We start from the raw sequence: 27,010 nt of genomic DNA on the forward strand, positions 1-27,010 counted from the left end.
CTAGGTATATAAGTCCTTCACTAACGAGGTTAAAAAAGGGGATGAATAGGGAAAGAACCGTTAGTTATTAAATTAGTCATGAAAATTTGGGCCCTACTCTACAAATAAATAAAAAAGAGGGTTTTTAAATATTTAATCTTAAAGGTTAGAATGGGATTAAAGGGTTGTTTTGGAGAATATCTGGATTGCGATTTGCGAACGCACCTGTGATATGTGTTATATAAAATCACTTGTCTTGTCATCAAAGAGATTGAAATAACTTTGAAACACTAATAATAATATAAATTAATATTAAATGTCTTGACTTAGCTCACGAAGGCGTCCACGTGTGGGAAGTGGATACAGCAGTTATTGAGCCGATAGTCGTTTCAGCGAATGGCCTAATGGCCAAGAGCCTCGACCAACACCTTAAGAGTCTCTCATTAAGCAGCTGGGTCAAGGACCTGATGCAGAAGGCAGTACTCCTGCCAGGCACGGCGCGTATTGTGAGGAAGTTCCTCTCTCTGGAGCCCTGACCACCAGTTGCTTGGACCCTGTTCCCGCCTCTGTATTTTATAATATTAAATATATTTTATATTTAAAAATGTATAATATATGTATAATATATATATATATATATATATATATATATATATATATATATATGGTGTGGTCCTTTTCGGTGTTCGTTGGTACGGGATCCATCACGATGAATTGATATAACACGTGGTAAAGCGATAGAAGTTTTATTACCGACAGTTTCGCCTTGGAGGTGTGGGCTGATCAGTTACTCAAACGCAAGTGTCGTTATCCAGTCCCCATACTCTCCAACACGACTCTGTCCACGTGACTTTAACATTCCATGACGTCACCGCGTTTACCCACTACTATAATAATCAAATAAGCTTCTTTTAATCAAAATGATTGGCTTTCCACGACACGGCCAGCCTGACGAGTTACACATCCTCGTGTGTATCTGTAACAAAATGATCTATTTTGAAGCAAATTTCAAACCTCGGCCAACCTGACCGTAACGTGAAATTACATTACTACATTCATCTATCATCTCTATTCATCAGTTAAAATTAATCACAAAAAAAAAAACTAATAATTTATCTTGTTCATTCGCAGACGAGAGGTTCCTCTAACATTCATTAGACAAAGGTTTTGTTATAACACACTTCATTAACACATTGAGATCACATACAACGCTCATGGCCCGGCTGACTCAGCAGCTAGTGACAAAAACTGTTGTCATACCATATCGTCATCACCTCATGTGATACGACCAACACTTCATCTAGACTCTACGAGTCCCAGGTCAATACATGACCAACACAACAATAGTCTCCTATGAGACCCAGGTCCCCGCCACACCACTAGCTGCCCATCGCGCCCTGAACAACCCGAGCGAGTTGCAGTTACGACTACAGACTAGTGCGTGTGGTGCGACCAATAGCACTACTAGTCAATAGAGCACATACCATGGCGGTATGTGCTCTATTGACTAGTACTGCTTCCCTCATCACTATCATCCAACAAATCTAACTCAGCAGGTACATCAGTAAGAGGAATCTTTCGTAAGCGATCGTGAGCATACTTATAGGTTCTATTACCAGATAACTGTTTTAATAGATAGCGATCACCTTCAAGCAATTCTACAACTTTAAACGGTCCCTTGTATTTAGGATCTAGCTTTGTTTGATTTCTTTCCTCGTTTTGAATTAAGACCAAGTCACCAATGTCAAACTTTACAATTTTAGCCTTGTTTTTATTAAATCTGATTTTATCGTAAGTCGCACTCTTATCTATGTTCCTAGCCGCTTGCTCTCTCGTTTTGTTAATATCTATTTCCGATTCAGTATCATCATAAGTTAAAAGATTTAACGGTCTTTCTACACGCCCTATCATAAGCTCGAGGGGACTAACACCAGTTACACGATGAACAGAACAATTTAAAGCTAATTGGACATCATCTAATGCTTCTTGCCAAGACCTATCAGAAGCCTCTACAGAAGTCAGCATACCTTTTAATGTGCTCATAACCCTTTCAACTTGGCCATTGACACGACTAGAACCCGTAGTTTAATAAAATGTAAAGAAATACCATGTTTCTCACAAAAATCTTTGAAATCTTTGCTGGCAAAACATCGACCTTGATCAGCAATGATTCGTGCTGGAGAACCAAATAAGGACACACTAGATTTCAGAGCCTTAATCACGCTAGCTGCATCAATACGGAGAGTATGGTACATAAGAACAAATTTCAAAAGACGCTTCAAAAAAGAACACTTCGAAATGTTCATAGAAAATCCGGCTTTAGTTAAAGCCTCTAACACCTCACGTAGCCTACAGAGGCCTTGATCCTTGGACACTGACGGTATCAAGATATCATCAAGATACAGTACTACATACGAGAAGTCCAGGTCCCCCAAGGCACTAGACACAGCTCTTTGAAAAACACTAGGCGCGTTTCGTAACCCAAAAGGCATTGCAAGGTATTCAAACTGCCCATCAGGTGTAATGAAAGCGGTACGCTCAATGCTATCAGGGTCATTAATGGGTATTTGATTAAAGCCACTTGCGCAGTCTAAGCACGTATAAAAGCTTGCTCCAGATAATCGAGCCACTTGGTCTGCTATGAGAGGCAAAGGGAACCTATCTGGCACCGTGTTAGAGTTTAGTTCGCTATAGTCCACGACCATACGATCAGAACCATCACGCTTCTTCACAAGTAGTATAGAACTCGCGAACGGAGACCGACTGGGCGAATTATGTTAGCTTCCATAAGCTCTCTGACCTTAGAACTTACTATATGCCTTTCGTCGGGACTGAGCCTGTAAGGCTTACGATAAACAGTACGATTCGGGTCTTGTAGTCTAATTATAAGTTCACCAGATGTGACACGTGTGCGGGGTAAACTATCAATAAAAGCGTGGGAAAATTCTTTAAGCAAGGACAACAGAGGTTCTTTATTCAGAATATCTGTATCGACATTATCAAGATTGTATATAGATTCCGGTTCGTAGGTACAGGTAGCAACAGATTTCGGCTTTGAAATAATAAGAGATGACTCAGACATACTAATTGTAAACCCTTGTTTTAGAATTTCTCGACCAATCATTACGTCATACTTCAAACAATCATCTGGCAACACATGAAATAAAATCGATATGAGGCTACCACTAATCAACACATCACAAAGAATTTGTTCAGTACAATCTACATTAGCATAACCTATACCCTGTATACGAATAGTCGCGAATGTACGTTCCCCTATGAAGTTACGGCTTACAGTTTGTTTAACGAGAGAGCATTCGGCACCAGAATCAAAATAAAAATAATACGACTCACCGGATTGTTGTAATGTTCCACAAACGCCTGCCATCGTACAGACATCCACGCGTCGCTCCGCTACAGCGCCGTCTCCGCTGCTATGGCCTGCTCGGCCCTCCAAGGTCGAGCTGCCCGCGCCCGCGTTGCCACGATGACAGTTGGACGCTACGTAACCGCTTACACCACAACGAAAACAAATCACTTGTTTACTGGTACCAGGTGTCACCGTCGATGTCACTTGTCCCTTATTGCCGAAAGGCACAGTTGGTTTAATGATTTTAGAAAGACAGTCCACGGCTTTATGTCCTGGTTTACCACAATTATGACACTTAAATGTAGCACTAGCACTATGCGACTTGAAACGTTTCACATCCGACCCGTCCGTTCGTAAGGCAGAACCATTAACCCGATCATATTTTCTTTTCAAACTTTGCACTTGCCTTCACTTCTTGGAGTAATTTGTTACGTGTGGTAATTTCACTTGTAAACGCTAAGCGATACAGACGCGAATCGAACTGGGCGATATGAGCCAGCACATATGACGTAGCGATTTCCTCGTGACTTAAATCCTTCCACTTAGTCAACAGCGAGGTCATTACACGGCTTGCATATGCTGCGAGACACTCCCCATCCTTCGGCTTGCCGTTATTCACACCGATAAGCGTCGCAGCAAGTGTTTCCGTGGAATCGTAACGTGCGAGAAACAGGTCACGGAAGTGTTGCCAAGTCATACCCGCATGGGAGATTTGTGACAGCCATGACGAGGCGGTGCCCTTCAGTGCCTTACTGAGAGCTATGATAAGCGATGCACCTTCCAGAGGACGTTCATTAACGCAGATGACAATCGTAGCACACCAGGCACGTGGATCAGCATCTGGTTGTTCTGGGTTGAACTCCGGCAGAGATATATTGGGTGTCGATACTGGTGTACGATTAGCCTCAATCAGTTGCATCATATTTTTCTGCTGAATCTCGAACATCGTGCGCCAGTGGGAATCAGATCCCACTTCTGATATCGGCGGCAGCGATGGCTGAGCGGTAGTGTGGTCCTTTTCGGTGTTCGTTGGTACGGGGTCCATCACGATGAATTGATATAACACGTGGTAAAGCGATAGAAGTTTTATTACCGACAGTTTCGCCTTGGAGGTGTGGGCTGATCAGTTACTCAAACGCAAGTGTCGTTATCCAGTCCCCATACTCTCCAACACGACTCTGTCCACGTGACTTTAACATTTCATGACGTCACCGCGTTTACCCACTACTATAATAATCAAATAAGCTTCTTTTAATCAAAATGATTGGCTTTCCACGACATATATATATATGTGGGATGTAGCTAGATTTAGTGCACAACACGGTTTTTTAATTCATATTAACTTTATTATTTCTTTCAACGTAATCATATCAAGCTTAGTGACAGACAGCATATAAAAACTAACAGACGTTTGTGACATTACAGGTGGCCAGTCATTATTTTTTTTTTTTTTTTTTTTTATTTATTTAGGTTTACCAACAGTTGTTTACACTGAATATAACACGTAAAACATTTAGAATATATACATAGAATAGCGTAACAACTAATTATAGGTAAACACCGCTTGTACACATAAAAAGTAAAAAGTAGCTACAGCAAATTCATTTAACACAAAATACAGATAAACTAAAACTTAATTACAAAAACTTAATTAAGATAAAAAAATGTTTAACAAAAAAATGTATACATAAAAGTGTCTTATAAAAGTAGTTATTTTATTAATCAGTGTAAGATAAGCCAGTACAAGTTGATTTCAACTTAGTGAGGGATTCATAATGTAAATCGATTTGATCACTGCAAGCATTTATCACTTTACATAATCTAGAACAGGGAGAGTTGGCACCTAACACAGTCTTTCTAAGAGGTGGACAGAGTGGTGTGATCGAGCTGCGAGGGAGCCTAGAGGGTACACGCAGCTTGAATAGGCCAAGAAGCTGGGGACAGTCAATTATCAAATACATAATATACTTAAAAATATATAATATTTCCACACGGCTATCCTGCAGGTTCATCTGACCCAGATGAATCTTCCTCTTCAGAAATCCAAGGCTTCATGTAGTCTGCTGATGTGGTAGTGTTAATTGGACCTTCACCATTGCCGACTTTCTTCACCGTATACCGATCATTTCGCTGACATTTTATAATTTCGTATGGCCCCAAATACTTTGAGTATAACTTATTTTCTTGCGAGAACTGCATCCTTTTGATTGCTACCAAGTCTCCAATAGAATATTTCTTAGCCATTTTCTTTCGTTTCTTGTAAGATTTAATGTTCTCCTCTTGTATCTTCTTTATAGATTCTTTAGCCTTTTGCCTGAGCTCTTTTCTTTTATTATTCTCGGTTAAATTTGGAATAAAAATCTCTCGTCTAATTAATTCTTCTGTTTTTACAACTCCAAAATGTCCTTTCCGGTAATTTTGGCGAATTATTTCGTTTTGCATATTCTTCGGTACAACAATTAGTTTGTTACCATCCGTCATTTTGAATAATATTTCGTTCTGTATTATGTAGTCTTCGTAAGCACGTGTTTCTAGAATCTTCTTTATTAGTCTAACATGTTCATCTTCATATTGAGCTTTCTTTATACGCGCTGTGATTTCTGTGAGTATCAGACATATTGGGTTTCTACTCAGGGCGTCTGCTTGCTTCATCCGAGTTTCTGGTCGGTGTTCTATCTTCTCTTTAGATTTGTAATCTTTGCACATTATATGGATCTTCTCTTTGAATTCTGAATCTTCTATAACATGGACTTCTTCGTTTTCATTCTTTTCCATTAAGAGTGTAAGATGTGTAATTTTTTTCAACAAAAATACCGTCAGGAGTAAACTTTACTTCAAAATCTTTTAAGATGGGATTACCAGTAATTATCTTGACTGAGATATCGTGGTCCCTAACGACATGAAACTTTAAGTCTGTGTAATATTTATCAATCTTTACATTACCTAAAAACATCAAACATCCTTCAGTGTACACTTCGTGTTTAGCAATTCCGGTAATACAAGTTGATTCTGCTTTATAGTCTTTTATGTCATCCTTGATTTTATTAAATTCTGATTTGGTAATAAGATTTACGTCACTTCCGGTATCTATCAAAGCTATAGTGTCTATGTTGTTAATCTTTATTTTCTTGTAGGGAATCCTCTCTTTTTCATTTTCACTTTCTATATTTAACGTCTTTGTAGGCTTATTGGTACATTCAGTGGATTTATGGCCATATTCGTTGCATTTAAAACATTTGACTCCTTTAGGGCAGCTAGATGAAACGTGATCTACATCACCGCAATTATAGCATCTTTGTACACGAGTCTTTCTTCGAGGTTCGGCCAGTCCAGACATATGTCCTTGCGCGGAATGCGCAGGTTTAGACATCTTTTTTCTAAACTCACTATAGATGTCCAAAATCTTGCGAAATTCTTTCATATCTGAGGCACCATATAAAATGATTTTATTTGTCTCCGAGTCACGAATACCATCAATCACGTATTCAATCAAAGCAGCGTCTTCAACTTTGCCATGAAGTGCCAATTCTTTCATCGAAAGGAAGTATTGTTGAAGAGTTTCTTCATTCTTCATCTTACGAGAGGCGAGCTTCTTATGCACTATTGCACTATTGATCTTTGGCCCAAATTCTTCTTTAAGTTCTTTCTTCAGCGTCGTATAATCTTTAACTCTTCCCAAAGATCGCAAGAACAGTTTCGCAGTTCCATCTAAAAGCCTCTTCGCATAAATCAGTTTTTCTACTTTAGTCCACTTCATAATCTCAGCCGTGTCTTCAAATTCATCAATAAATGTTTCAATAGGGTAGGTGTCATCTCCGGTAAAAATTGTCATCGATTTCTCTAAATCCTTGAATGAAATTCGCACATCGTATTCGTCTTCTTCTTTTTCTTCATAAATTTAATCTTTGACATCAGATCCGAAAAACTACCATTTTTGTTTTTTAAAAGTCGTGAAGTTGCGTCGGTAAAACAGAATTCGGATTTGAAGATGGCGTCAATTATACGTGAATCTTCATACAAATTTTCAATTTCAATCTTAAATCTTAATTCTTTAGTCTTCAATCTTCAATCTTAAATCTTCGTCTTACGTCTTCGGTTGGCATCAAATTTATCAGCATCCCGGACGAGCCCCCAAAAGTTGTGGGATGTAGCTAGATTTAATGCACAACACGGTTTTTTAATTCATATTAACTTTATTATTTCTTTCAACGTAATCATATCAAGCTTAGTGACAGACAGCATATAAAAACTAACAGACGTTTGTGACATTACAGGTGGCCAGTCATTATCAAATACATAATATACTTAAAAATATATAAACTATTTCCACATATATGTATAAATTATTTAATTGAAAAACAACGATGAGAAGAATGGAAGTTTGTGCCATGGTGGGTTACTATAATACTATAATATTGTAATCTTTGAATAGGTATGTGATGTGATAATTTTGACGGAACTATAACTTTTAATCTTTTATTGGTATGGCAACTTTCATACGTCGTAATGTTTAAAACGTTTCAAATAAATTATATACAGTCATATACCTACGTATATATCACACCTTAAGATATAAATATACCTACTTCAAAAATTTTCTATTAATTTTAAAATGTTTGATTAACATGTAATCATGCACCTAAGTCACATTTAACTTAATATAATTTGATAATGATGATATGTGGTTTACAGAAACTGCTTCATATGAATTAAAAATAATTGCAAAACAACAATGATGTTCTAGTAAACAGATATGTCATTAACGCGCAAAAAGTGAAGACTAGAAAACGTCCTAATTGGGACGTTTGCCTTTAGTCGTTTTCATCATAATTATGCCAGTAATACGTTATAATACATCATAATTATGTAGTAATACGTTTTGCGTAATTAAAACATATAGTTAGCCCTTTTACTTATTGTTTTTATCAAGCTATCCTTTTTACTTGTAACGAAATCTAAAATAAACGGTCCCCGGCGCGACACATTTTTTTCTGTTGTTTAGTATGGGTATAACATATCTGTTTATTAGAATATCATTGCAAAACAACGAATTCAGCATTTTAAAAACTGAATAAGAATCCATTGTTTTAATCAGAAATGTCAAGTACGCTGTTTAATAATGCCTGTGTTAATATTTGCTAAATGCTAATATAATATTGGTTCTGTTGACAATGGTAAACCATCTGTTTAATATGCTAGGAATGTTAATATCGCTAAAAAGTACTAAATTGTTTGTCGTTTCGGCAGAAAATTTCTAATTTCGGTCTTATAATTTGTCAAATTTATGATATATCAGATCAATGGTTAAATGGCTAAAAGATCTCTGATTAATTAGATCCGTAGAAGATAAAGATAGATATACGTAGAAGATGTCCTATCAATGAGTTTTTACAGCTTTTCTTAATTGATATGATGTTAATTTATATATATTGACGACCTCTATGGTCGAGTGGTGTGGTCACCGCTTTTCATGGGTACGCCACTCTGAGGTCCCGGGTTCGATTCCCGGCCGAGTCGATGTAGATTACCATTAGTTTTCTATGTTGTCTTGGGTCTGGGTGTTTGTGGTACCGTCGTTACTTCTGATTTCCATAACACAAGTGCTTCAGCTACTTACATTGGGATCAGAGTAAAGTATGTGATGTTGTCTCATATTATTATTATTATATTTAACCCATACTTTTTAAAAATTTCGTTCGAGTTTCAACCGCGACCAAAATTTTCTACATAAAATATAAAGCTTATGATATTTCGGAGATTTATCTAGGAGAAATGCAATTCGTCATGTAAAATTATATGATTGCGGTAAAAACCGAATTACGTATTTAAATCGGATAGTAGTCGATACAAGATTTTGTAGATGATAAAAAAGCGTGGAATTAATACCTGTTGTCTTCCACGCAGGATATATTAATTTAAATAATTTTATTAACTAACATGACTTTGTATTTTTTAAATGTTGAAAAAGAATACCTACTGATTTTCTTGCCGGTTCTTCTCGGTAGAATCTACTTTCCGAACCGGTGGTAGCTTCACTTAATTGTTAATTGACGATTCAAAAGTGCGTGTAAAAGCCCACTTGAATAAAGTTTATTTTGATTTTAATTTTGAGTCGGACGACGGACTGTATGATTAAATTATAAGTATGATAAAAATATATACATTATATAAGGAAGGAACAATTATAGTTTATAAGTTTAGAAAACGCCAAATAATTACTAATTTTAGAGATGTGCTGCCATTATTGTTAATAATATAAGAAAAATAACTTAATAGGTAAAGTAAAAATTAAGCTCAAAAGCTTAAGAGAATCAAAATTTCGTCATGTTAAAAGTAGTCTCGCGAATGTTTTTTTTCGTAGACCAATCATTATCTAATAATCCATTTTAAGTATAACAGGTGACAAATGATAATTTACCTAATAATTATAAATTCGTTAAATTGTAATAAAATAACGTAATATAGGTAAAAGAAAATCTTTGCAATAAATTTATATTACAGTTTATTCAACCAAACGAATCACTATGTATACCTACCGTATATCCAAAAATATCTAGAAAACTTTTTTCATCATATATCATAATCAAAACTTTAATTATTAAGCTAAAAAAGTTTTAATATCATCTGTAAATTATCTTAATATGCTCATTCAATTCCAGTGAACCAACAGGCAGTAGAACATTTCTAAAACATGCACTCAAAGAATTGACGAGACTCGATTTTTTAAACTATGAATCGTGCCCGAATACACATTATAAAATATTATATTAAAGAACTATACACCTAATAAATAAATTACCTATTTTTTAATACTTTGGATGTTTTGAAACCACTATCACTTTGCTTGTTACCATTTTATTGACTGAATGAAGTAATATATTTCACGATATTTGTGCTCCGATCTTCATGGTATTTGTTTTAAATATTGAGACGACTTTCATTATTATTTGACGATTTTATTGGTCACTATAGATTTTGTTTATGTTACTATTTATATATGACACCTACTGTACAATTTTTTTGGCGTTTAGTAAGTATAATTCACTTTAGTGAGATTATTTATCTACGATAAAGTGATAGGGAAATCAATGGCCAGTTCAAATACATTCGCTATCTCCATTTGGTCAGGAGTGTTGATTCAAACTTTATTCATTATTTAATAAACACTTGTATTTAATTTTTTATTTTCATACAGAGCACATGAAACAACTCGCTTTGAAAGGTAGGTTTATTTCAGTGTTGGGAATATTAAATATATTAGTTAAAATAAAAAAAAAGATTTCCTTTCTAAATTCGCTCGTGGTTTTGGTATGGTTTTATGGAACAAATAATGGTACTGGCCTTAAATTCTGCGTCAAGGCAGTAATCTGATTTTTCGGGCAAGAAATTCAGTAACAATCCGGTGTTTGGAATGTTTACATTTTCTAAATTTGCGAGCACTTAAAACTTTTCTGATCTGTTAATCTATAGAGAGATTGAGTTGTTGAGTTTATGCATATACTCACACTTGTATAATAATTCTCTGGGCTATTTATATATGTGGTGTAAAAACAATATAAATTGTTATTGTAGTATATTAAATCTGATGTCATTTTAGATAGTATATCAATTAAAATCTGGTATTGAAAACAACATAGGTACATCTCATAACGTTATTACAATGTCAATATTGTTATTTAAATGATTGTTACTATAATTAATTGATAATAATTATTCAAAAACAATATATAGTATTTATTATTCATAATAGTTGAATATGTAACATAAAATTTTAGTGTTTATTAAAACGTTTAACTAGTATAGTACAGTCGGAGTAGGAAAAGGTTCGTCATCTTAAGATCTATTTTCGTGTGCTCAGTGTGAGCGATAATCTGCTGTACCGATCGAGAATGACATATTGCGTTGCAATAATTTGATGTTTTGATACAAAAGGTACTAAGAGTTAAAGACTTGATAAAGGAATTAATTTGAAAACTGACGAAGGTTTTCTTACTCTGACTGTACATTGCAACTAGCTTAACGGTTGCGGGGTTGCTAACCATTTTTGACAAATATTTGAAAGGACTGTTTGAGATGCTTGCTGTTACGAGAGTAACCTTAGGCTTCAATACGGTTTTATGACATTTGATTCTATGGCATAATTTATATCACATTATTATTGCATATTATTAATATAGCAGGAGCTATTGAATTTATTATTAATTTATATAGAATATTTTATTATATTTAATTACAATTATTATTGTAATTAATTGATCAATAATTTGTAAAACTGTAGTTAATATTATTTTACATGGCATAGCATTTAATACTGGCATGTAACACTATTTCTTATTTTAAATATGATTGAGCTGTCATTATAAAACAATTGGACTATAGCGTGGGGCATTCTAGAAAAAGATAGATACATTGAAGCATCATTGTAAAACGATGATATTATTTTGGCCATCCCGAACTACTGAAGTTACATTGCATTATGATACTCCGGAACAAATTTAATAATTTGTACATTTTTTTTTTTAGGTTGTTTGAAGATCATGCACGAAAATTTGGACAACTCGTCTTCAAACATCACTGGTATCATGCAAAACATATTAAATGCCTCCATAATGTCTATATCTATTTGTTTCATAATCATTATACTATTTACTTGTTTCGTTAAAAATTACTAAATTAAATAAAGACACGATTGCCTACCTGTTTAATTTCCTCCCATTTAATGATTTTTAAATGTAAGTACCAACACCAACTATTATGGAATTTTCTAATTCAATGTCTGTACTAGAGGTGCGTAGATTTTTTACATCTATTCGTCATCCGTTTCATCCTGCATTTGTCTTATAAGCTTGATTAGGGAACTTTTTTTGGCAAAAAAATAGGGCAAATTCCATAGACATTTTACTTCACAATTTTGGCAAAACATGACTGGCGATTCAAAATCCGACTTTTTATTATGAATGCATTGTTTGGTACGCAATACAATTCAAAATAATTTTATATAAGATTTTAAATTAACATGGTTATTTTTATTACTAAAGTTATTAATTGCGATGTCTCGTGAATTTTTAATTTTAATTTTTATTTGGTAGAGCTCACGCCACCAAATAAAAATAAAAACATGGTAACACTTTTTTTATGTGTCAAAACGGCCATCGTATCTTGCCGCTAGGATAGTTAACAATTGTAATTTCAGTAGTTCGGGATGGCCAAAATAATATTATCGTTTTACAATGATGCTTCAATGTCTCTATTTTTTGCTAGAATGCCCCACGCTATAGTCCAATTGTTTTATAATGACAGCTCAATAATATTTAAAATAAGAAATAGTGTTACATGCCAGTATTAAATGCTATGCCATATAAAATAATATGAATTACAGTTTTACAAATTATTGAACAATTAATTACACTAATAATTGTAATTAAATATAATAAAGTAAATTCAATAGCTCCTGCTATATTAATAATATGCAATAGTAATGTGATATAAATTATGATATAGAATCAAATGTCATAAAACCGTATTGAAGGCTAAGGTTACTCTCGTAACACAATATTTCCTTTTGTTTATGTCACCGTAAGATTACAAACTTCGTTAGATTACAATCTATCTCGTCAGATTGTAAACTGCCGAAAGCTCTTCCTGATTGGCCGGTCATATTTAAAGAGCGACCAATCATATCTCACCGTTATTATTCGGTAGTTTACATTTTATCGTAGAACAAATAATTTATGTTGAATATATATGATATTCTCTTAAACGTATAGGAATATAACCTCCTCCTTTTGGAAGTCGGTTGAAAATAAAACAACAATTCAGTCTGACCTTAGACTCGTAACCTTTATTAACTTGAAATAAAAATTATACAATGCGATAATAACGCTGGCCGTGCTATCGACTACGAGTAAAATTCAACATTCTTTATCAACCAACCAAAATTCTTATTCTAATAAGGCTACCCTTAACTCTATCTCCCACCATAAATACGTAACGTGGTACAATGCAGATCCAATTTTATTATTGCTTTCGAGTTTTCATATCGATAAAATTGACTTATTATAACATAAAATTATTATGCCAAAATGCTAAATAAATACATCAAAACTTTTAATAAATTAAGCTAACATCTTTTTTATTCACACTTCTATTTTTTAAAATAAACACAAGCAATCTATTACAGACGTATAGTAGGACACAACTAACATGTAGCGTCGGCAAATTCAATAAAACCGATTACTGCCGATTTATACAACCAATAGGAATAGCTCCCTATCGCGCCATTCGACGCTATTGATCTCAGGAGATCAATAGCGTCGAATTCTCAGGTTGAACTGACCCGGGGGTCAGTTCAACCTGAGAAAGCTATTGCATGTAAATCGAGTCCGACCTTATATATTCGTAAATTCGTGTCAAATTGACGAATATATAGAGTCATATGATATTACAAGTTATTACGTTTGTGTAAAAGATCATATTCACATAAGAAATAAATATTGATAATTTGGGATAGCGTACTTAATTCGGATGTGATGGGTTTACGAATTTTGCCGATGCTACATCTCAGTTGTGTCGTACTATAAAATAAAAACGCCCTCAGTTTTCAGTGCGCGTCCATAAATAACACGCACGTAGATCGCAATTGTTCGAGTGCGCGTCCGCCCGCAGTCCGGACAGTCAAACAAAGCCTCTTCTCTTTCTGTCAACATTCCTTTGAACTTCGAAAGAAAGAGACAAAGCAATGTTTCACTAATCACCCTAAACAACATTAACTGATAAGCCATAAACCATTTAAAATTCTTATTTTTAAAACATTCTCGAAGCTTAAGCATACCTTACATGAACATAATGTTATATATATAATTTATATTTTGATATGATAATGATATGATACAAAATCTACACTGGTACCAGCCAGTCGCCACGGCTCTGGTCATAAAAATAAACAATTATCATAGACCGAATCCATTTTTGCAAATAAAAACAAAACAGTCATGATTAATTCAAAAGAAGATTAATACAAATATAATAATAACAATATATTTATCTCGTTGTACACGTCATTGTAAATAAACACTAAAAATATGTAAATATGAGCAATTAAAGTACTTCCTGTTTAGTAAAACAAGTTATTTGCTGTCCACGTGCATCGTACTAAATAAAAAAAAGTATATGACAGCGTTATAGATAATTTAAACGAATAAATTTTTACCTTTCGATTTGCTAAAATATATCCTAAATCTATGGTCTAAGCTTTTCTATAATCTATGTAATATAACATTAAAAATTGTGCGTATGATGTGTCTCATGTAACTGTGATTTTTATGAAACAGAGCCTCTATAATTACAAATAATTTATCATGTTAGTATAATGTCCCTATTCACTAGCATGCAATTAATATATCTTATTAATAAAACTACAAATATTTCGTTAAGGCATAACATAATAATCATATTGTCAGATCTATCAGGAAGCATGTTTCTTAATTAGTAATTGATGACGTTTATTGACTTACGGTTTACATTTTAAGCAATTAAATTACTATAAATTATTGCAGTACCGTTTACAAAATAATGTATACTGCAATAATTTATAATAAAACTTATTTACAATAACAATTCAAGTCATTACTAGCCAGTCAAAATTGTAATGAGATGGCGTGTACGCTGTACGCTACGTTTAAAGCTCATAGTACTGTCAACATAAAAAAAAAATTGTATATAATTATAATTATAATACGCTCCGCAGTTGCACAATAAAATTCGTTCTTATTATAATTTTACGTATAAATGTTTGAATAAAACAGCGCCTCAATGCGCTGCGCTAACTTGTATAAATTAAGCTGACACAATACACGCAGATATGTTACAAAATACATTAAAATAATAATATCATATTTACGTATATTCAATAGATGAAATTATTGCAATAGTTACAAAAATAAAAAATATAATAATTTAGGCTGTATGTTTTTGTCTTTTCGTTAAAATAAATAAAAAAAATTGTCCGTGAAAAATAATATCCTATGTTTAAAAAAAATAAGCTATTCTATATTTAAATCAACACATGTAAATAAAGATGTCGTTATATGACAAAAATAAAATATTACACATAACCTTATAGTTTTTACTTAGAGATAATTAAAATATTTTAGCACAATTTTACCACATTTAAAATAACATATCACACATTTAACCAATTCCTAGTAGAAATCCCATGAATGAAGCTTCCATATTCAGTAAACTGTACTTAATACTTATTGCGTAAAACCATCACTTAGAAAATGTCTATGCGTGCTTCTAGTTTTCTCTCTCGTCTAACTTCCCTAACATTACTCAATTTTATTTAAATATCTAATTACTGCCTTATAATCAAGTGCACTTAAAGATTTCTCACTACACTATAGTTCCATTTGTTCGATTTTCATTACAGCGTCCTTATGTCTAATGAAATAAAATTATACTCCATATAAAATACGCTTGAATAACGACAGTCAAATTCTAGTGCTAATATCGAGTACGTATACGCGTATAGGCGTCGAGATATGATATCTGAGCATAACATATTAATATGTAAAAAACAATACGCTTCATTGTAAATGTAGGATTATTTGTCACCGTGAAACATTTTTTAAACATTCGATTCAATGAACCTAATGAAGTCGAACGGACTTTTTCGTAGCCTAATACATGTTATTTACTAAACGAGTATTTATTTAGAGAGATTTTTTGTTGCCAGAGTTAATATTTAATAACCGTAGCAATTAATAATTTGTAAAATTATTTTGAGTATTGAGTCCACTTTAACACACTTCAATCAAAATCATTTATTTTGGCATTAATTTGTTCCGAATGAGGGTAGAATCGAAATATTTGTTCTATAATTTGACAGTCAAAAATGACTTCGAATTGTAATCCCTCATTGGTTATATTATCTATGCTAGTTGTTAAAAGGCTTTTGATTGGTTGAACGGCGTAATTATCAATAAACTGGGGTTTATTTGTCACGTTCAATAACTTCATTATGGACGGAGATTACATTTACCCAAAAACGTACCCCTTCCTTGTATATAAAATTGATTCAATTGTATATGTGTACATTATAAGCTACTAGGAGCTATGCAGAGTGCATCTAGATATTATTCTACGGAAGCCACGAATGTGCACGCCACGTGCAGAGCTAGTCTTTGAAAAGCATTTTCATTTAAGGCAAAAATATTTTTAGACTTGTTACATTCCTTAAAAATATTATCCCCCCCCCCCCCTATTATATGATGAGTCCATTCAGTAGTCATAAACACATTATCTTACAGAAATAACTAACGACGCCTTGCATATTTCAGAAAGTCCAATCTTTACACAATAATATAATTTGAAATTGTAATTAAAAAAGAATAAAAGGAAAAAAAGTTATTAATTAATTAAGTCAAGCCTTGACCGGCTGTATGATGCTTTCCCTTTTTCATGAGGAAACATAAAAAAAAAAACAATAAGAACCAAGCGACTGCAATTATATTGTTTACTATTATTTGCAAGGATATGTTGAAAATGTATAATTAACCCATTTCCAATGTCAGTATGAATCCAGCCTTAAGTAATTTTTTACTCTATGGCGGTCACAATATTTGATTTAAGTCTAAACTTTTTAGAATGTAACGAGTTTGTATAACTAGTGTAGTATTCACAGTGAACAAAATATACTTATTGGGGCGTTCAAAGTGTATAAACACGAATGCATTGAGCGTGCACGTTCGTTACAATAATAGAGGCACTCGTTTTATTGCGTTAATAATTTGGTGTTACAGCGCTAATATCAATAATCACTGTAGCGACGTATCGCATTAAAGCCTAAAATCTCATGTGCTAAAGCGAAGACTTACGTACCGTTCGATGATCCCGCCTATGTAGAATATTGTATATATTTACTTTAATAATAATAATTAATATATTGGTGTCTGTATTGTTAAAACTAATTCGGTTATGTTAAAAGTTACATACATAAGCAGGATCCATCTCACACATATATATATACATACTATTTTTAATAGTGTAGTAATGGAAGCATTATATTCAATTCCGTGAGTGCTAAAATTAACGAGTACTAAAGCCTAACTAGAAACGTTTAGAGGAAGAGGTGAAAATTATTACGATCAAAATGAGAATTTATTTAAAATCACCTCAATATTTATTGTTCGGAGGTTTTTTTATTACCTAATGGTCCGTCTTTTGCGTTTTGATATAACACACCCATTGCGTTTACACAGAACACGCTCACTACACCTAGAATCTTTGTTTATTATCTTTTTTTTTTAATATTATAATTTGAAAATCATCTAGTACCGTCTAGAACATTAGTTTATATTTAAAGTTTTCGATTAGCCGGCAAAACGAGGAGATCAGTTCTTATAATTATTCACTTGTGTTTGATTTTAATTTTTAATTAATTCCTCTTTTAAAAATCAAGTCTTTGCTTATTATTTTATATACTTGTCAAAGCATCAAAAAGTTTCAATAGGATTTATTTTATCGGACATACTGGCGACTTCGGTATGTCGTAGTACAGACGACAGCGAAAAAAAGATTATTTCAAAATTTTTCGAAAGAATGATATTACGAACGTGAAGGACTAGACTTATATCTTTAATACCATCGTGTCTGATAACGAATTGATGCCTAACTCATATATACTAATAAATGTACGATGACGTCAGATTATTATCATTTATGCAATCTTTTTATATATTTATATTTAGTTATTCCCTTCTCGTTTAGCCAGCTCATCTCACAATAATCATTAAAACGAAGAAAAGAGATTCAGAAATCACAAAAAATAAACTTACAATTAATTTTACACCAAAATGTACTTACGTTTCAATTTTCACTATTGAGATAAAACTATAATTATTAAAATATAAAAATTTATTCAGCCACATTTCTTTGTAAGAGATTCTTTAAATTTCAATATCCTCGTAACAAACTAAATTAAAAATATATATTAATGACGATTAAAATACTTGTTGATGTGGAAATAATGCAGCATCATCTGTAAATAGATAAAATTAGAGATTATACAGGTGTTCATAATTCAACAATAATCGTTTTAAAACTATTACAATTTTTTTTTCACAAAATTCTTATCCGCCCTCTTTCATGGGTAATAAAAAAGGGGAAAGCGTCAAAGAACTAAAAAAAGATAAGGCTATAATCATAAATAGCCTAAAATCATATCACGCGATTGGCCCACAGAGAAAAAAAATAATTGCATTAGATATGTGTACATAAACATTGAGTATATATTTCCAGCTCTTTCTTTCTACGTACTCTATTATCTTCCGTCTCGCTCTTGTAAAGATATTTACATAAACGTGATGAGTCTGTAAAATTTCTCTCAATTCTCGTCCACTTATCGATCATCGTATCGCCTATGAAGTTTCACTTGAACATTTCCACTTAGTGTAGCGTAACTAACCTAACCCACTTCATGTTATGTTCAATTACAATGATATTCTAATAAACAGATATGTTATACCCATAATAAACAACAGAAAAAAGTATGCCGCGCCGGGGACCGTTTATTTTACATTTCGTTACAAGTAAAAAGGATAGCTTGATAATAACAATAAGTAAAAGGGATAACTAGATGTTTTAATTACGCAAAACGTATTACTATATCATTATGATGTATTATAACGTATTACTGGCATAATTATGATGAAAACGACTAAAGGCAAACGTCCCAATTAGGACGTTTTCTAGTCTTCATTTTTTGCGCGTTAATGACATATCTGTTTACTTGAATATCATTGTTCAATTATATGAAACTTGATAATGCTAGGAGATTAAAAATATTTTTAGCCGTCTCAACGCCGTGTAACGGAGTCCGTTGCGTGTTCTACTATGTTTATCCCGTTATGTATATTTAATGGAAAGCTATCAAACGTAACGTAAATATACTACATTTGAGAGCATGCGGTACTTTTTAAACAAGTGAAACAAGTTGAGCAATGTATTTCATGCAATTTTAACTTTTACTAGAAGCAAGCAGTCGCTGTGTGACTTTCGAGAACTAGGTTCGAAAACTTATAATAATTAACTGCGGCGTAGACCATATGAAACCTTCAAAGGGCAATATTCAGAGCCTTTCCGTAATACTATATAATAATATATAATTAGTAGAAACAACAAACTACCTATCATATAAAATATATTTTAGACAAAATTATCCTTATTCTCCTAATAAGATATTTTTATTATTATTAAATAAAAAGTATTTTTAATGCGACCATACATATTCAAACTTTTTTTTTTAAACATGACTTTTAATTTGACTGATTAGCCGCCTTTTTATAAGACCGTGCAATAAAAAAAAACAAAAAAATATATTTTATAACTATAGAAAAAATTTCGTTGTTTTTACGTATAACTGCGTTATATCTAGATTGAAATCGTGGTTTCAAAGCTGTCAAGATAAGTTCAAGTGTTACGTTCGTTCCAAGTTTACAGCATGAGTAGCAATATAAGAAATAATTATAAGAACTCGCTGTTGCATAAACATTAAAGGTTTATTAATCTACACAGATAATAAATATAATAAACTATAAAAACTCACCTTATAAAATTATGAATAACCGTAGACTTGACAATATTTCGTTCAGAATATAGTTAATTAAATTAACTTCTTAAGTAGTCTCACTGAGTGAGTGAATATTGATCTAGGGGGTTGAAGTCTTTGCTTGTCATGTGCGTTGCGTTGTGCGCCATGCGGTATCCCCACAGAGACATCGCTTCCTTGCACGTCACCTGAAAATAACAACGCGTACATCATACAACATATACATACGTATATATTTATTGTTTTTTTTTTTAAATTAACATGGTTATTTTTATTACTAAAGGTATTGATTTCGGGATATTTACCATGTTTTTTATTTTTGTTCGGTGCAGCTCGATATTTCAACATTATCTACGAATGTCTCGTGAACAAGACAAAAATAAAAAAAACATGTTAAATATCCCGAAATTATTACCTTTAGATATATTTATAGTTAACGCGTATTTGGTACAAACAGGAAAAAGTATAATTAATTACTTCATATTTTGATATGTTAAAGGATAATTTGAAATTAGAGACCTTGTATTAATTATGTATCAACATAGTCCACTTGTAATGAGATAATATTACTTATTTGGGGATTCGACCAAGCCCGTCTGGTTAGGTACAACCCACTCAAAGGATATTCGATCACCAAACAACACTTCTGTACTATTTTGAAGAGTGTGTGAGCCAATGAAACTACAAACACAAGGGACAAAACATCTTAGTTACCAAGGTTGGTGGCGAATTAGCAAAGTATTAAATGGTTAATATTTCATACAGCGCAATTATCAACGGGTATTTGTGGTGGTGCTCGACTCATAAAAAGTTTTTACTTTTTATGATTATATTGTAAGTCTAAGGCTTTCCCTTTTAACGAGGTTTACGGGTTGCTAATGCGGATTGTCGGATAAACATGTAGCAAGCACATCATCATCTGACATATGTAGGTTTCTTCGTGATGTTTTCCTTTACCGAGGAACACTATATGATTTATAAACAAAAATTAAGGAATTGACAAATCAACGGTACTCGCCCAAATTCGAATTCGCAATCGTCGGTTAACGTGTTATAACTACTGAGTTTAGATTGCCAAAACAGCAGAGTCAAAAAACATAATTAACTTTAAATATAAGAATCATTTTTAACTATTATATATGTATAATTGTGTATATATGCTGAATTTATATTTCGAATTTGTTTTGGCTCTTTAAAAATAAAATGAAGTACATAGTCAAGTGGAATCGAGTAGTAATATAAATTATGAATTAATCAGATAAGAAATTCAAACCTAAGGTATATTTTTATTCCTTCTTCGAGTGGTATAGGCTATACAAATATCAATTAATGTCAAGCCTTTTCCACTTGAGAGTTCCTTTCGATGTCAAGTGATCGTTGTGACAGCATATTTAAATGTCTATTTTTATATAAATCTCCAATTATTAATAATTGTCAGCTGTAATACTGAAACTGTTTATAACGATAAAAAAATATTTTTTATTCACGGAAAAGTCCTTTTCGCCGGCTTCATCTAATTCTAGCCGTTATTGGCATATATAAATTGAAGTAACCAACATTGAAATAACAATTTTATTAAAAAAAAACTAAAATACACCTACATAAGATTTATTATTAATTTCGTCCGTTACCCGATACTATATATATGTATGGTTATAATTGGAATGGTACTTACATAGGGTATTTTTATGCGAGCGGATAACATCGTATATGTGTGCTATAGTCAATAGTGCGTATTTGTGTTTTAAAATATAACACATTTCAAAAATATCACAATATCATGTTAAATGATTACAGAATGCCGAATCGCAACTAATAATTTATTTTGATTATATTATTAAAAGTTACAATTCGTTTTGATGTCGATGAGGTTCTTGTTATCAATATATATACAGGGTTATTGGTTACTCGACGTATATCCGTTAGGAGGTGATAGGGGTGACTATTTGCAATAATTTTAACCCCCATATGCATACTTAAAATGTGAACCATTTTTGAGTTAACATGATATTTAGCTTTTTTCAAAATTTGTCAAAAACTTCAAAAATTTATTTAAAAAGAAGGATTAATTAAAATCTATTTTTTTCTTTTATTTTATAAAAAGATTAAACAGTGGATATTTGTCGATATTTAAACAATAATTATCGGTCCAAATTTTAAAAAGCGAGACAGAAACCGTATTTATTTCAATATTTTTTTGTTTTTTTTTCCTCAAAAATGCCTTAAAAACTAAAAAAAAAATTATTAATCACACGACATTCGTTCGGCACTCGTATAGCCATGTCGTATCTTATATTTTCCGATGTCCGATGCTTCTCATTCGATCGTTTAATAAATTTAACGTTAGTTTTACGTTTTGGTAAAGGTGTTCTTAAATCAATGATCTTTACGATAATCACATTGATCATGTAGTAATGAGTACGTGAATTGTCAAAAAGGTGTGATAGTAGTTAACTCATTTGATGAAGTCATTATTTAACACTGTTACAACGACCTAAATATGGCAAACAATATTCATTCGCAGCATACCCAATTAAATCTATTTGCGTACACGATATGCAAATATCGTATAGTACTGTCAAACGAATTTGTAAATAACAAATTAAATTTGTTTGTAAAGTAATAAATGATTGTCAAAAATAAACTATGGACAGTTGACAAAAAAATGCTGAGAATAATTCGAAACGAGTAGGGTCTACAAAAAAATCTAACAATTCAAATAACAAGTTCTCAAATTATTAGCTTTAAGAAGATTTTGAGTTAAAACGATAAAACATTGAGAAACATCTATTTATTTTATTACTTCTTACGACTAAGCATAAAGCTTGTGCTTATAGGGGACATTACAATGGCCTGTATTGAATCCTGTGTCAGATCAAGTCTTGGCTACCGCGGTACACTCACTTTAAATTTGTGATAGTGCCTAGTGCAAGCACGTCTATGTAGGTACTGTATGTATGTTGTTATTGCCGACAATGGCAGCTTATAAAATAGTTTTTTAGTCTATTGACGTATAAGTGTAATTAGTCAGTTTCGGACTTTTTGGTAATAAACTGGTAATGGCATATTTTTTTTTAATTAACAGGCACAGACACAGGCACATGGATGGGTATCCATTACATAATCGGCCGGCAAATGGCAATATTTAGTATTTATATAACCTTCGAAACCGGAAGTTTGGAGGGTGAATGAGCTAGAGTAACATTCGCACACACACCTTCTTTGTTCCCAAAATTAGTGGAGCAATACGAGAAATGATTAATATTTCCTTACAGCACTAACATCTTTGGCCACCGGTGACCACCTACCATCGGGTGACCCATTTGCCAGTCCACCCATCTATGTGACATAATAATGCATATAGCAACATAGCTCTTATGCCGTCAAGATATTATGGTCTTATAAATGTTTCTAACATTTAAAAACTCGCGAAAACAAATCGCTTCGATTTAATAACGCTACCGGTGTATGCAGATGAAAATTCAACGGCGTTGATCTAGATTGTTCTTTAGGTAGATAAAATAGATCAAGTGCCCTTCGAAACTCGAGTTCTCTCGAAACACAAGCCGACCTTGTTTTTAGCACTCTATTTAAATCAATGTTAAAAGAGGAATTGTTTTTTTTTTTCAATCTTGTTCACTATAAACGTGAAGATATATTGTTTTTGTATTTATTGTTTTACTGAGTGTTTTTAACACGTATTTACAAGAGCCAAATAAAAAAAGGCCTTGAAGTTAACATGCTCGTCTAAAAAATGACTGACTGACTATGGAAGTGAAATATAATGTAAATAAACTGTTATGACATTTTCTTGCATTTTGAAACTATTATTTATTTGTCCAACTATAATTATATTCTGTAATGAATAAATATAGTTCCTGCTTGGAAAAAATGCAGGCTTGGGTGTCATTTTCATCCCATGTACATTAGTAACATTAATTTATACCTTATTACCTTTTAAGAATAAGAGAATGAACAAATTAAAAAACTCACCTGAATTTCATCAACAAAATTAAAATCTAGAACATTCCTCCATCTGAAAGGCACATCACGGGAGACTCTGAATGTGGAACTCACACCGGCCACCTCGACATTTGTGTGGGAATGGAGAAACTCATCGACAGATTGTGTCACACCCAAACGTAGGAACTTTAGTAGGTCATATGATGTGCTACTTGGATTCAGAGCTAGTTCTTCATAACGTAGAGCCCTGAATAAAAAAATTAATATAAACAAAACAATAATTTGCTGATTAATTTTCCTCTTCTAGTTAGATAGTTATGTAGCTTAGGACATATTTTTTTTTATTATAATAATATGATGGTCATTATAAAAAAAAATTATGGAAATCAAATATTATCATGGCGTCAATTTGTGTGCACAAACATGAAATATTGTGCAAATAGCAAGATGATTCAACCTTAATGCCCCTATTATAAATAAAACTAACAATATATATTTTTGTTTGTCTCCTTATTTGAATAGCATTTGACGAAAGAGGAGAATTTACATTATTCATACAGCAATGTACTTTATTCAAGAAGGCTCTTGCAAGCAATATTCAATCATTGTATTACAGAATTAAATTAAAAGTTACTCCCATTTCGGAATGTTAGTAAATATCAGTTGTTAATCTTTTCCGACAATCAAGTTACATAGGTAATTAAATGCAATTAAATTATAATTTATCCTTCATGGAAGTCAACGAATAATAACGAATAAAAAAAAAAGATCAAATCTTCATAAACATAATACAATAATTTGAAGAATAGAACTTGTTCCAAACTTGTATTAATTAGCATTTCAATATTTAGGCTAAAATGTATACAACTTTAATGATAGCCATGTATTTGTTTACACATTCTATTTAACCAGGATGTTGTTCATTATGAACGGCCAACGAATAAAATTGGAAGCTCTGTTTGTTTACATAAGCTATATGTGGAAATAATTGGATTAAAGCCAGCAACGATATCTGCAGCTTTTAGCTAATTATGTTTTATCTGTAACAACCTAAATTTTGCTTCCTTCTTTTTTTCAGAAATATTTATTGTTATTATAAACTTACCTTAATTTTTAGGCAACAATTACATATGCACACTTTATTTATTCTTTACAGTTAAATAAAAACCATATACGTAGTTTTTAATTAGTAATTTCATTCAATAATATGTTTGTGGGCATATTCATATAGTATTTTAATTAGATACTGTTGTACTAAATCCTTATCATTAAAAAATTTTCAGTTGACTTACATAAATTTATCCGGATATTGTTGTAGGAGGCGTCCAGCAGCGACATAGTCACTAATCATATCAGCACACAGCAGTTCAGGTTTCCAGCAATCAGGTGCCGGCTGGCAGAAGTTACGGTGCTGCCTCGACTGCATCACTCCTCGAGGATCCCGGATTAACAAAATAACTTTCAAATTAAGCCTGAAATGTCCAACTTAATTTAAACAATGTACAAAAAGGACTTCAAATTCATATTCTAATATTTATTCGAAAGATAATATATTTCCAATGATCAGTACATAGAAAACTAATATTAGTGATAACTTTTCCAAGTTTTAGAAATTACAAAGCTTTTAAAAATGATGAAATGACTGACTTACTGGACAATGAATATATACTTTAGTTTGAAACGAAGACAGACCTTTTATTTATTACTCTTCTTGCAACATAATTAATTTAATTGTGTAACATAGTTATTAAAATTCACTGTAGAATCTACATTTCGGAACAATGACAGCTATCTAAATTAGTAATGTTTTTCTTTAAGTAGACTTAATCATACATAAAGTTTAAAAAGCTCTCTTTTACTATAAGAATACTAATAAATACTCACTCTTTATCTTGCAAAAGTTGTTTAATAAGACGTAGCCTAACTCGGACTACTTTCATACTCTGAAATGGAAACAGCCTACAGACCCTAGAAGTGAAGTCAGCATCGATGCACAGTTCTTTCTTATATTTACAATGGTCCCATAATCTTGTGTTATGGCTGAATTGATGCCAATGATTTTTTCCATAGTCAAAATAGTCCTCCATATCATCATAGTTACATTGAAACATTTTTTTAATAGTTTTCAATGCCTTATCAGACTCTGGTGTACCTCTTATTTGTATAATTCCATAGTTTAAAAACGGTTCATAATGATAGAAATTTCCTGGAACGGCATTTAGAACTTCACCAAGAAATGTTGTACCAGACCTCCATGTAGAAATAATCAAACTTATTAAAGGTCTTCCTCCTGACTCCATGACTAAGTCTTCCAGCCTTTGTACACCAGATATACTAAAATTATAAGTCCACAATTCATGTTTAATTTTAAGTCTAGTTTTATCTAATATTTTTTCGATGTCAGGAGACCCATCGTAAGGGTTTGTTGGTATCGGCTGCAATAAATTTTCTTCCACTTCTTCTATTTTCAAGAAGTTTTTTATATTTCTCCGACTCTCAGAAGCTGGACGGTAATTAGTGTTATCTGTATATCGACTTCCAGCAAGAATTAATAAAACACTGAGACCGAACGCAATGCATATTGAATAAAAATTAACTCGTCGCAACATTACTATTTAAAAAAACACGAATTAAACTGATCACTCAAAATCACAAGGATAGAATAGATGTTTTTTTTAAAACAAACACTTCCAATATACAGTAACTATCATTTTTTATAAGTTATTTGACTTTTTTCAATCATGATTCTTGCTTTCGCGTTTCCGCGGAAACACCGCATTGCACCTTCAACGCCATTTTGAAAGATTACTTGTCAAATGTATTATTTGTCAAAAACTTTTTTAATTTTCCGTCACTGTCGTTTGTCGTTACGTATCACTTGGTTTATAGGTGGCTAGTTCATTAACATTAATTTAAATGAAAGGCACTGTAATTTTAAGGAAAATGATCAGCTTAATAAAGTAAAAACAAAAGTTTACTTATAAACGTCCTCCCCAACTAACATCCTCCTACTAAATGCACATAGTGTGTACTGTATAAATTTAAAATTTAAAAGCTGAAGCAAGCGCATTTATTGTAATTCGAACTAA

The 27,010-nt window shown here is 32.4% G+C and overlaps 1 protein-coding gene across 1 annotated transcript; it reads right to left on the reverse strand.

The window, feature by feature from the left end:
- Positions 1 to 17,793: 17,793 nt before the first annotated feature.
- LOC124539670 (carbohydrate sulfotransferase 4-like) lies at positions 17,794 to 26,959 on the reverse strand. Its single transcript, XM_047116991.1, has 5 exons — positions 25,806 to 26,959; positions 25,214 to 25,393; positions 23,952 to 24,168; positions 19,956 to 20,146; positions 17,794 to 18,389 (listed from the first exon to the last, which is right to left on the reverse strand). Exons 1-4 carry the CDS (start codon positions 26,528 to 26,530, stop codon positions 20,036 to 20,038), a joined length of 1,233 nt encoding a protein of 410 aa, XP_046972947.1. The 5' UTR covers positions 26,531 to 26,959; the 3' UTR covers positions 17,794 to 18,389; positions 19,956 to 20,035.
- Between the last annotated feature and the right edge of the window lie 51 nt (positions 26,960 to 27,010).

Source organism: Vanessa cardui, chromosome 2 (assembly GCF_905220365.1).
Source record: "Vanessa cardui chromosome 2, ilVanCard2.1, whole genome shotgun sequence".
In the NCBI taxonomy this organism is placed as follows: Eukaryota; Metazoa; Arthropoda; class Insecta; order Lepidoptera; family Nymphalidae; genus Vanessa; species Vanessa cardui.